The sequence below is a fragment of the Petaurus breviceps genome, unplaced genomic scaffold (assembly GCF_028583685.1).
Source record: "Petaurus breviceps papuanus isolate PSGF00001 unplaced genomic scaffold, PetGlider_PUasm1.0 187, whole genome shotgun sequence".
NCBI lineage: Eukaryota > Metazoa > Chordata > Mammalia > Diprotodontia > Petauridae > Petaurus > Petaurus breviceps.
This window is the reverse complement of record NW_027185799.1, coordinates 26,143,244-26,155,904: the sequence shown is the minus strand read 5'-3', so window position 1 is coordinate 26,155,904 and position 12,661 is coordinate 26,143,244. Positions and strand designations below refer to the sequence as shown.

Here is a 12,661-nt window from a genome sequence, read left to right as displayed (position 1 = left end):
TGTCCAGCTTAGCTAGAGCATGTGGTCAGGAGTCCCAAACCACTGATGACGATAGTATCTTTTTTTGATGAGGGTGAGCTCAAGGATATCATCTCCTAATGGAACACTTCCACTGTCCAGGCCATGTGAGGCCACAATAGGCCATCAAGGAATATGTGAATGAATCAGGGACTCTTCCACTCAACAGAGGGCCTGAAAGCCTCCATAGAGTTGCTCTCCCTCCCCCTTCCACAAAGAGCTTCATATTTAGGATTAGATACTGCGGGTCAAGCAAAACTTTTCCATCAAAGGGATTTTTTTTTTATTTCCAAATGTTTATTTATCTCACTGACATTTCCATTTAAAGAAAAATATTTCATTTTAATACCATGATAAGTTTATTAGCAAGGCGGCTGGGTGATACAGTGGATAGATTACTCGTCCTGTAATCAGAAAGGCCTAAATTCAAATCCAGCCTCAGTCACTTATTAGCTGTAAATCATGTGACACTGCCTGACTCAGTTTCCCCATCTGTAAAATGGAAATAATATCACCTACCTCCCAAGATTGCTGTGATGATCAAATGTGGAAGTTTATATAAATCACTTTGTAAATGTTAAAGCAGTGCTAGTTATTATTATTATAAATACCCTCCCCCCAATCTTTCTTCAAAAAACTCATAGAATGTAAGAGTTGCACCTCATTTTATAGATGAGAAAAGTGAGGTCCAGAAAAGGAAAGTGAGTTGTTGAAGGATTTGCTGGCTCTTCTGTCTCTCTAAGAGGTGGGATTTCCAGGCAGTGTGCTGAGCTAGGTGACCTGAGCACTCCTGAAATCATATTGGGGTTGGATGCCCATTCTGAATCATCTTGTTTAGTATGAAGGTCTCAGCCCTCCATTCAACAACCATTACCCTTTTCTTTCTTCAGAGTCAATCTGATTGTATATTGATTTAGCTGACATGTTTCTCAGCAGTCCATGGCAAGTCAAGGAATTTATTGCCACATGCCTGCTAAAGGATCACATCAGTCTGAGCATTGGGCAAGGAATAAATAATAACGATGATATCCAACTAATATTATGAAACATGCTATTAATACAGGATTTTTCAAATATCTCATTTTATCCTCACAACAACCCTGGGAGACTGGTGCTATTATTATCATTCCTATTTTATAGATAAGAAAACTAAGGCAGTCTAAGGTTAAGTTGCTTACCTTTAGCTATACAGAAGGTGTCAGGGGCTGGATTCAAATTCAGGTCTTTTCAACTCAAGGTTCAGTACTCTTTTTACTGTGCCACCTAGCTGTCATTATGTGCAGGAATATATGCTTCATCTGCCATGTAGACATTCCCAAGTCCCAGACCTCCTGAACCCTGAGCTATATACAGAGTTTATCAGAATGTTCACTAATCTTGGAGCCCTTGGCTGAGGTGACCCAAGAAATTATCAGTCACTGTAGGTTTTTTATTCAATAAGGTGCATAATTCAGTGATTTGTTTGTAGTTTCCTCAATTTTTCATAGCTGCTAACTCAGAGCTATGCCACACTACCAAAAAATGCAAAACTTCACACTTCTCAGAAAGCCTTTAGCGGCCTTCCTCAAGCCCCTGACCTTGCTAGCTGATAGAAGAACACATAGAGATAAGCTTTCTTTGCACAAAATCAAAGGTGGGGGTCTGAGGTGAGAGGAAAATCCACATTAAATCTGAGTAAAGAGATTCCGGGTTTTTTATTTTCTAATCTGTAACAGAGCAACATGGTTGTATCTATCAATGGGTATTTAGTATGAGTCTGAGTACTTACTAGCATTTGAATGGAATATTTGAATAAAGCTTCCTTTCATAACCAACTGGCACTTGGAAGTGGTATCAAAATAGCTAGCTTCTCTACAAACAAAGCAGAAGACAGTTGGGTTTGAACTCCTAAAAATGAGACTTCCTGATTCCAAGTTCAGTGCTCTGTCCATTCTGGCACCTAGCTGCCCCTATTGGTATGAATAGCATACACAATTATATGTCTCTCTCATATATATGTGTATACACATATATACACACATACACATATATATATATATAATATAAATATATATATAGATGAGAGTACACACATAACACATAGCATAGCTTAGCAGAGTACTGAGCACAAAGCAGTTACTTATTAAATATTTGCTGATTGGTTAATAGATATGCACAATAGAGTCCTAGTACTTACATTTCTCTAACACTGAGAAGTTTACAAAATTCTTTCCACACATCATTCCTATGAGATCGATGGTGCAAGTATTGTTATTTCCATAATATAGATGAAGAAACCAAGGCTTAGGAAGTTGAAATGACTGATCTATGCTCACAGGCAGTAAGTATCAGTAGTGGCATTTGAACCTAGGGTATTTCTTACTTCAATATCTTCTGCTCTTGCATACACACACACACACATAATTGCATATGCTATTCACACCAATAGAGGCAGCTAGGTGCCACAGTAGACAGAGCACTGGGCTTCGAATCAGGAAGACTCATTTTCATGAGTTCAAACCCAGCACCTCAGACACTTACTAGCTGTGTAACTGACCCATCATCTGTAAAGTAAGCTGGAGAAGGAAATGGCAAGCCACTCTGGTATCTTTGTCAAGAAAACCCCAAATGGGGTCAGATGCAACCGGAAACTACTGAACAGCAACATTCATACCAATGCATACTAACAGCTGTGTGAGATATTTATTTATACATAGCAGTATAATCCTAATCTCCAAAATAAAGATTAGTTACACACTTACTTTACAACATAGAGCTGTTGTGAGAAAAGTGGTTTGTAGGCTACAACGTACTATAGAAATGGGAGTTACAATTATGTTTTTGGTTAATAAATTCATGTATTTAATTTCTACTAAGGCTTCCATTAACCAGGTTAATTGTTTGTATGAGGCTCTTTGCTTTAATGTGTCATTAGGGGTATATTTAACTGTGTTTGGAGTTCCCCAGTGTATTTTTGGTTCATGTCGGGGAGCTAAGTTCACAAATCACTTTTACTTGCTAGCAGCTTTTACCACAGCTTTCTACCATTTAACAATTCAGTTCAACAAACGTCAAAGAAGAACCAACAAAGTCAGATACTGTGCTAGATTTTTTTGTTACAAAGATATAAATATTAGCAGCTACTGCCCTGAATGAGGTTACATTTTGCTAAGATGAATGGGTACACATTTAAATAAATACAGGGCAATTTGGAAAGGAAGAGAATACTAACAAATGGAGAGAATTAGGGAAGGTTTCATTGAGGAGGTAGCAGCCGAGCTGCGCCTAAGGGAAGAGTGTTCTGAGAGTCTAGGCTTAGAAAATAGTGTATTCCAGATATAATGGATAGCTTGTGAAAATGGATTGCAGGGAGAGATGACATGTCAAGTTTGAGAATAGTAGTTCAGTTTGATTATTACATAGTAGGAGGAAAGGGGAGCAGTGAAGGGACATAATTTGAAATAAGGCTGGAAAAGAAGAACAACCAGATTTTGAAGGACTTTTTATGCCAGACTGAGGAGTTTGCATTTTTTCTTCAAGGCAATAGTGAGCCAGTGAAGGTTTTGGGGAAGTAGAATTTGATAATTGAACCCTAATCACTCCAACAGTCTTTAGCCTTCATCCATTTATCTAATCACTTTGCATTCGATCACAAACACTTAATGAGCACTTACTAAGGACATTCTCCCATCCACCCAGCCTAGCAATGTAGGTGTCATTCTGGACTCTTCACTCTCTCTCACATTTACCTTAGGAAATGGGATGGTATTTTAGGAAGATTATTTTGGCAGTTGTGTGGAAGAAGGTTGGGAAAGGGATGAGTTTGGAAGCAGAGAGACTAGTTGAAAAGTCCAAGAAACTTGGAACTAGTTGGTGGTCCTTTGAATGGAGGAAAGGGTACAATGGTGAGAAATGTTATGTTTAATAGGAATTTATTGGGGAGGCTAGGTGGCACAGTGAATAGAGTACCAGCCCTGGAATCAGGAGGACCTGAGTTCAAATCCGGCCTCAGACACTTAACACAAAACTAGCCATGTGACCTTGGGCAAGTCACTTAACCCCAATTGCCCTACCTTCCCCTCTCCAAAAAAAGCAAAAAAAAAAAAAAAGAATTTGCAGTGGTTTGGATATGGGAAGTAAAGGAAAGAATCAAGGATTAGACTGAAGTTACGAAAGGGGGTGATGCCTTAAACAGAAATAGGGATGTTTAGCAAAGGTTCAAGTTTTATTAGAGAAGATTGTAAGAAGAGTTTGGGATATATTGAGTTTTAGATGATAATAAGACACCTAGATATTCACTCTCCATCCAGGACTGGAGAGATCAGGACTGAGTATATTAGGATTTGGGAGTCATCCGAATTGAAATAATAACTGAATCCATGGACAGGATGAGATCACTAATGGAAGGAACAAGTATAGAATAAGAAGAGAAGAAAGCCTAGGAGAAAACTTCAGGAAATGCACATACTTAAAAAAAGGGAGCACTTTAGTTTAAAAATATATTTTTTTTTCCTACACTTGGAGCTCAACATCTAGTAAAGTCGATCAGCTAGCATTTATTAACCACTTACTATTTGCCAGGAACTGTGCTAAGTAATTGGGATACAAAGGCAAAAGACAATCCCTACTTATAGTCTAATGGGGAGACATCCAAAGAACTATGTACAAACTCTGTGTGCATGTGTGTGTGTACACATATACATATATAATAAATTGGAGATAATCAACAGGGTGAAAGCACTAGAATTAGGTGGTGGTCAGGAAGGGCTAATTGTAGAATGTAGGAATTTATCTAAGACTCAAAAGGAGCCAGAAAAGCTAGGAGGCTGAGATGAAGAGGGAGAAGGTTCCAGGCATGAGGGACAGCTAGTACAAATGCTCAGTCAGGAGATGAAATGTCACATTTGAGGAACAAGATCAATGACCCTGGACTGCAGCTTACCTGCTGGGGTGTAAGGTGTAAAGACACTGGAAAGGTAGGAGGGGGGCACATTACAGAGGACTTTAAAAACTAAACAGAGGATTTCATGTTCAATCCAGAAGGCAATAATAAACTACTGGAGATAATTTAATGTGGGGGGAGGGAGTTGTGACATAATCAGACCTACACTTTTGGAAGATCAATTTGACAGTTCAGTAGAAGATGGATTGGAGTGAGGGGAAATTTGAGGCAGAGAAATCTAACAACAGGATATTAAAATAATCCAGGTGTGAGGAGATGAGGGCCTGCAGTAGTAGAGTTAGCACTGTCCTGGTGGCAGCATCAGAGAAGAGAGGAGGTGGTATGTATGTAAGACATTAAGAAGATAGAAATGACAAGACTTGGTAAATGATTGGATATGGGGAAGGGGGTGAGAGAGAGTGAGGAGTCCAGAAAGACTTGGACATTACTAACCTGGGTGACTGGGAAGATGTTGGCACCTTGCCCTCAGTAGATATTCACAGGGTGTTTTTTGATTGAATGCACAAATGATTGGGGTAATGGATGAAAACTAAGGATTGCTGAAGTGATTAGGGCTCAGTTATTAAAACATCATGGAAAGACTCTCAACAAGGATTATGGGTCCACATATCTAGAGCTGTCATCTAGTCCAAACCCCTCATTTTATTAGCTGAGGAAACTTAGAGCAAAGGAGGTTAAATAATTTGCCCACAGTCCCACAGGTAGGAAGTATCAGAGAGAAGATTTTAACCCAGATCCTCTTATTTCAGAGGCAATTTTTTTTCCCACAACACTAAAGGAGGTTTAATTTGACATGAGACATAATTAGGAAGGAGCCCTACTGCAGGATCTTAAAAAGAACATTGTTTGATGAGGATGATTTTTTGATTGTATTAAAAAGGAAGTAGAGACAAAGATAGTTGTGTTACCCAGGTGTAAGCTGTTTAGGGACATAAGAAAGGGCAGTGACAGTATATCCAAGAAATAATGCAAAAAGAAGAGTCACTGATATGCAGAATGAGAGGAAGTAAAAGAAAGAGGAGCCCCAGATAAAGTTATGAAGACACAGATTGTAGATTCAAAGACAGTTACATGTAGGAGGCTCCTTAGAGACCATCTAGTCCAAACCTTTCATTTTACAGAAAAATGAGATCTAGACTAGGGAAAGTGACACACATTAAAGTTACACCAATAGCGACAGAGTATCTTGACATCTATTCAAGTGATCTGTTCACTGTACCATGCAATCCATGGGGATGATATAGGACTGATCTTTTTTTGTCTCAATAAGACAAAATTGGGTTCTGGGGTGGCTAGGTGAATAAAGTCCTGGAGTCAGGAGGACTTGAGTGCAAATCCAACCTCATTTACTAGCTGTGTGACCTTGGGCAAATCACTTAACCCCAATTGCCCTGCTTTCCCCCTCAAAAGAAAAGAAAAGAAAAGAAAAACTTGGGATCTATGGGCAGATAATGCCATGGTATTTTTGTTTTGTTTCCCCCATAGGTTTATTTACAGTGACTGTTCCCAAGGAATTGTATATAGCAGACTATGGAAGCAATGTGACAATGGAGTGTAACTTTGATACTGGAGGACAAGTGGACATTGAAGCCTTAAGAGTCACTTGGGCAAAGGATGAAAGGAAAATTGTGAATTTTTCTAGTAAACAGAAAGACCTGGAAATTTACAGTGAGCACAATGGAAGAAGAATGACAATGTTAGAGGACCAGCTGCCCCTCAGGAAGGCCCTGCTGCATATTAGGGATGTCCAAATAATGGATGCTGGCCAGTACCACTGCCTGCTTCTCTATAGGGATGCCGCTGACTACAAGTACGTCACTCTGAAAGTAAAAGGTTGGTTATCTTGTAAGGGTGCATGACCATATGTGAAGGTGGGTAAGGGTGTGTAAGGATAAAAAAATGAAGATACATTCCAGAATGTGTGAGGTCCCTTGAATCTCAGATACAAAGGGCTCCAACTCTGGGCTTGATCAGATTTGGTTCCATTCATGGGGAGGAGTGACCCCAAAAAGAGGGAGATTCGTTATGCCTACTACCTGAAGTCTAGGAGTCGCCATGGTATGGTGGAAAGAATGATGTATTTCATGTCAGATGACCTGGGTAAAAATCCTGCTGCTACCATTTATTAGCTGTATGATACTGGGCCAGTCACCCAACTTCTCTGGGTCTCAGTCCTCCCCCCCCCCCAACAAAATGAAGGGATTGAACCTGATATTAAGATTCCTTCCAGCTTAAATCTATAGGTCCTTTAATCTCTACAACAAAGTTTAGTTATGGCTCATATCTAAGGTTTCCCTTAAAAGGAATTACTAATTCTAGCAAGGATACTCACTGTATAAAACAGCAGATATAGGTTTAGGACACAGTTACTTCGTAACAAAAGAAATGCTTAAAATGCAAAGGGCTCATTGATACACACTTAAGAAATAAACTATAACTCATTCCCTCAAATACACTCCAGGGAGATAAAGACCTGTGGTAGATTTATGGGACTGCTTAACATATATTTCACATTCACTTCAAATATGTACTGTCCAAATGGCAACTCAACACCCATATCTTCTGGACAGTCAGGCATGAATGCCCCATCCTCCTAGAAGAGGCATTCTTTTTCTCCATGAAAGCTACAGTTACAGGGCACATCTCCTACTGTTGGGCAAGCAGCATCCAAAGCAATGACTCTACACCTCTTGAATTCATGAGGTAGCCACCAAATCTGAAAGTAGGAATTTCTTGAGATTGTTGTTTGATGACCTGTGTTTGAGGAAAGAAACACAAGGCTAAAGAGGCAGCCAAAAATTTGAGGGCCCATCTCAGGCTCACCTAGGCCAGCATCTGTTCTCACCACCATGTATGTGGCTGCCATAGCTATTGCTGGGGCAAGTGAGAGGTGAGAAAAATATTCTCCCCAGCTCCTCCGTGAGGCCTTTCCTGATTCTCCCAATTATTAGTGTCCTCATCCCCAAATGACACTGAATTTGCCTTATATATGTTTTGCATTAATTTATCTGTTTATATTTTGCTTTCCCCAGGAGACCCTATACTTCTTAATGGAAGGAACTCTTTTTTTTTTCTTTGTACCTTCAGTGCCTAACATAATGACTGGCATCTACTAGGTCTTTGATAAATGTTCCTGATTCACTTAAGCTGTCCAACAGTGAAAGAGGCTATCCCCAAAGAGTATAGTATCTCATTCTTTTCGAACCCCATATTAGTAAAGGTTGAGTGGTCATTTGTTATGACTGATATAGAAAGGACTGCACCCTGAGCATGAGGCTAGACCCAACGGCTACTAACATCCCACCTCTAAGACTCTATGATATATAATTCCACAAAAATTGCTCAGCTTTTCTTAAGAAACTTGCCCTCAGCCCAACTTCCACATTTTGTGGAAGGTGGGTGAATAACGCTGCTATCTCACTTCTCAAACAAGGAATTGATGTGATTTTTGATATGACTGTATATACTTAGATCTGTACATGCTGTTTCCCTGGATAGAAGGTAAACTTCTTGAGGTCAGCGATTGCTTTATTTTTGTTTTTATAACCCCTGCACTTAATATAACATCTGGCACATAGTAGGTCCTTAACAAATGCTAGCTGATTGTTTTCCAAATCCCAATGATTTTTCATACCAAACTTCACTCTTTTATGTTCTCTCCTTTCAGCCTCCATTTCAAATCTCGAATCCACCCACTAGTCATTTTCTGTCTAGGTTTGTTGTTTAGTCATTTCTGTCATGCCCAACACTTTGCAACCTCAATTAGGATTCTCTTGGAAAAGATATGGGAGTGGTTTGCCATTTCCTTTTCCAACTCCTTTTACAGGTAAGGAAACTGAGGTCAACCAGGTTAAGTGACTTGCCCAGGGTCACACAGCTACTATGAGTCTGAGGTTGGATTTGAACTCAGGTCTTCCTGAGTCTAGGCCCAGTGTTCTATCCACTGCTCTACCTAGCTGCCCTTCTGACTAGGTTATGCTATTCAATTAAAAAAAACTTTCATTGCAACCTTCTAGGTCCTGGATTTTCTGCTTTTGTCCTCTTTCTGAAAATGGATGCCAAAGTCACCAGTTCACATAGTGCTATGTTCACAGTGAACACTTTCTGTTGATGTGAATGAAGATGATGATGGCAAAGTTTGCTTAGTGTTTCATTCACGTTTCTCATTAGTCTGTAGTATCTCCCTGTATACCAGGATCAATGACTTTTACCCTTAATTAGTGAGTAGTCTAAGAATTACATAAACTAAGCTGCCTTTCAGCCCTACACAGGTAAGTAAAACCACTGTCACTATTGTTTATTGCTTCCATTCCCAGCCTTCTACTTTTCTCTATTCATCCCTATGCCTGAATAGGCTTCTACAAAGTATATTCTTTTAATCATCCATTGATTCATTCAACAAACATAGCACATCTATTGTGTGCAGAGCACTGTTGCAGGTGCTAGAAGCAAGCAGGTTCAGAGCAAAAAGGGACCCCAACCTTTGTGAAGTTTACATAATAGTAAGTTAAAATAGTAATTTACATAATAGTAATAGTAGGGAGAAAAAACACACACCAACAATCATAACATAACATTATTACATGATTTAGTGTATTAGCCAGGTGCAAACATCATAAAATTCTGCTTCCTTCCAAAAGGCCTTCTCTGCTGGCTTGGAAGTCTGGGAATGATTTTCTCCACTTCTCACCCAATGCCAACAAGCAACTCACATTTTCCACAGCTTACTGATGTTCACAAATGAGGTCAATATTTACTGAGCTATTTTTAGCATGGTCCCTTGTTATGTCATCTTCTCTGTGTCGTACAATTTATCTTTCTATAAAATAGCTAACATTTATATAGGGTTCTGAGATTTGAACAGCACTTTATAAATATTCTCTAATTTTAACCATCTATTATTATCCCCATTTACAACTAAGGAAACTGAGGAGGCTGAAGTTTAATGTCTTGCTCAGGGTCATACAGCTATTAAGTGTCTGAGGCGAGATTTGTACTTGGGTTTTCCTGAATCTAGGTCCAGCACGCTGTCCACTGAGTGACCAAGATCACTAATGTTGTTTTAGATCTCAGTGTCTAACTTTTTTTTTGTCACAATACACAGAGAACAATTAAGTATGTGAGTGCTAAGTAAATACCATCAACTTGTGATTATTTGAGGGTATCTAGTTCCTGTTTCTTGCTTCTGCTCCAGCAGAAGAAATGAAAGAATCTTTGCTCTCATAGAACTTACATTTTCTTGCAAGTTGCCCCCAGGAAAAGCTTTAGTTGAGGAAAAGGACCCATTTATAGCAACTCTTTTTGTGGTAGCCAAGAAGTGGAAATTGAGGAGGTTCCCATCAATTGGGGAATGGATGAACAAGTTGTGGTATATGAATACAATGGAATATTATCATTCCATAAGAAATGGTGAGCAGGTGGACTTCAGAAAAACCTGGACTTACTAATGCTGAGTGAAGTGAGCAGGACCAGGAGAACCTTGTACACAGTGACAGCAACATTGTGCAATGATCAGCTTTGTTAGACTTAGCTCTTCTCAGCAATGCAAGGATCTAAGACAACTCCAAAAGACTCGTAATGGAAAATGCTACCCACATCCAGAGAAAGAACTACGGAGTCTGCAAACTGAAGCATACTATTTGTTCTCTTTTTGTTTGTTTGCTTGTTTCTTCTTTCTCGTGGTTCCTTCCCTTGGTTCTAATTCTTCTTTATAACATGACTAATATGAAAATATGTTTAATATGCATATAGAACCCATATCAGATGCAAAATTCATGCCATTTGGGGGTGAGGAGGGGAGGAAGGAGAAGAAAATTTGAAAATCAAAATCTTATGGAAGTGAATGTTGAAAACTAAAAATAAATAAATTTATATTTTAAAAAGCTTTAGTTGAAAATTAAAAAGGTATTCCAAGAGTTTTAATTAATTTTTCAATTTAATAAATACTTATTAGTCACCTACTGTGTACATGGCTCTGCTAAGCAGAAATATATATTATATGTATATATGAAATATGAATATGAAAAGTGACATAGTTCCTGCTCTCAAGGAGCTTATGGTCTATGAGGAGGGAGGGAGGCCCATCACACACAATTTAATATTAATACAGGCTAGTGTATGATAAGGGCAAGGGAAAGATGCAGCTAAAGTGCTCTAGGAACCTTAATCTGATTATATTTGCTCTCCTGGTCATGACCTATGATGATGTTCAGTTTCCTTTATTTTTAATATCAAAAGAGGAGACTCCTTGCCTCCCAGTAAGTAGACCATAAGCTCCTTGTGGGCAGGAACTGTCTCATTTTTCATATTTATATTTCATATATATTTCCACCCAGCAGAGTGATGCACATAGTAGGTGACTAATAATGTTTATTGAATTGAAAAATTATTTAAAACCCTCAGAACACTTTTTTTAACTGTTTCAACCAAAGATTTTCCTGGGAGCAACTAGCAAGAAAATGTAAGTTCTATGAGGAGAAGGAATAAGTGAAGTAGAAAAGGAAAACTCACTCCATTTTCATTTTTCCATTGCCTAGCTTCCTACAAGACAATAAATACCCAAGTCATCAGGGTCCCAGGAAGCAACGAAATGGAGCTTACCTGTCAGTCTAAAGGCTATCCTCTGGCAGTGGTATCCTGGCTAAATATCAGTGAACCTGCGAATACCACCCACTCCAAGACCCCCGAGGGTCTCTATAACATCACCAGTGTCCTGAGGCTAAAGGAAAATACTCATAAGAACATCAGCTGTGAGTTCTGGAATCAAGCTACCCAAGAAAGGACATCTGCCATCGTGGACCCTGTTTTAGGTAATCACTGACTCCCCTTTCAAACATCAGTGACTGCCAGTGGAAGGGGGCTGCTTATCAAATGCTTTTTGGCAACAACACATAACCCAGAAAAGTTCAGTAACTCATTTCCAGAGATGGCAATCTTATTTTGCCTTTTTCTTGGGAAATCTAGACCCTTTCTGGTGTTTACCCACATTTTGATGTCTCTTAGGAATTCCAAAGCTCTGTTCTCACAACAACCCTGTGAGTATTTTCTTCCCTTTTTACATATGAGGAAGCTGAAGCAAAGTAATTGCACAGCAAGTAAACATCAAAGTTGATCATTTCAAACTCAAGTTTCCTGAGTTTGAGAACAGAGCTCTTTCCATAATACCTCACAGGCTCTTAAAAAAGGGCTTTACCATCTGGTGGTACAATAGCCCTTGGCTCCAGGCAAAAAGGCTTATTGTCCTCCAAATACTTCTTGACTTTGACTTTTCCTCATCCTCTCCTCTCTGTTTGCCTAAATCTTATACACCCTTCAAGAACCAGCTGGTATGCCTCTTTCATAAAAGGTTTCCAGATGACTCAGTCTTCCCTCCTCTACTGACCAAGTTGGCACATGCTGCCTTTTGTCTCTTCCTTGGGGTGCCTTACTGTTGGTTGCTACCTTCCTACCTATAATCTCAGCTCTGCTATTTACCACCTATATTATTTTGGGCAGATAACGTAATCTTCTGGACTTCAGTTTCCTGACCTGTAAATTCAGGGTGTAGGTCAAATGATCTCTAAGGTCCTTTACAGCTTTAGATACTTTGTTCTAAAGGGTCTTTCTAGCTGTGTGATGATAGGAGTCAGTCTTTCTAAACCTCTGTTTTCTCACCTGTAAATGAGGATAGTTAGATGGTAAGGTGGTGGAGCGCTAATGCAA

At 39.2% G+C, this 12,661-nt stretch overlaps 1 protein-coding gene across 5 annotated transcripts in view; it reads left to right on the top strand.

Moving 5' to 3' along the window:
- PDCD1LG2 (programmed cell death 1 ligand 2) overlaps positions 1-12,661 on the top strand; it is a 55,494-nt gene that overhangs the window by 25,216 nt on the left and 17,617 nt on the right. For all 5 annotated transcript variants that reach the window (XM_069090774.1, XM_069090771.1, XM_069090775.1 and 2 more), the window contains 2 exons: positions 6,446-6,793; positions 11,497-11,769. In XM_069090774.1, the coding sequence (XP_068946875.1) occupies positions 6,446-6,793; positions 11,497-11,769 (621 nt within the window). The remainder of the gene's footprint in view (positions 1-6,445; positions 6,794-11,496; positions 11,770-12,661) is intronic.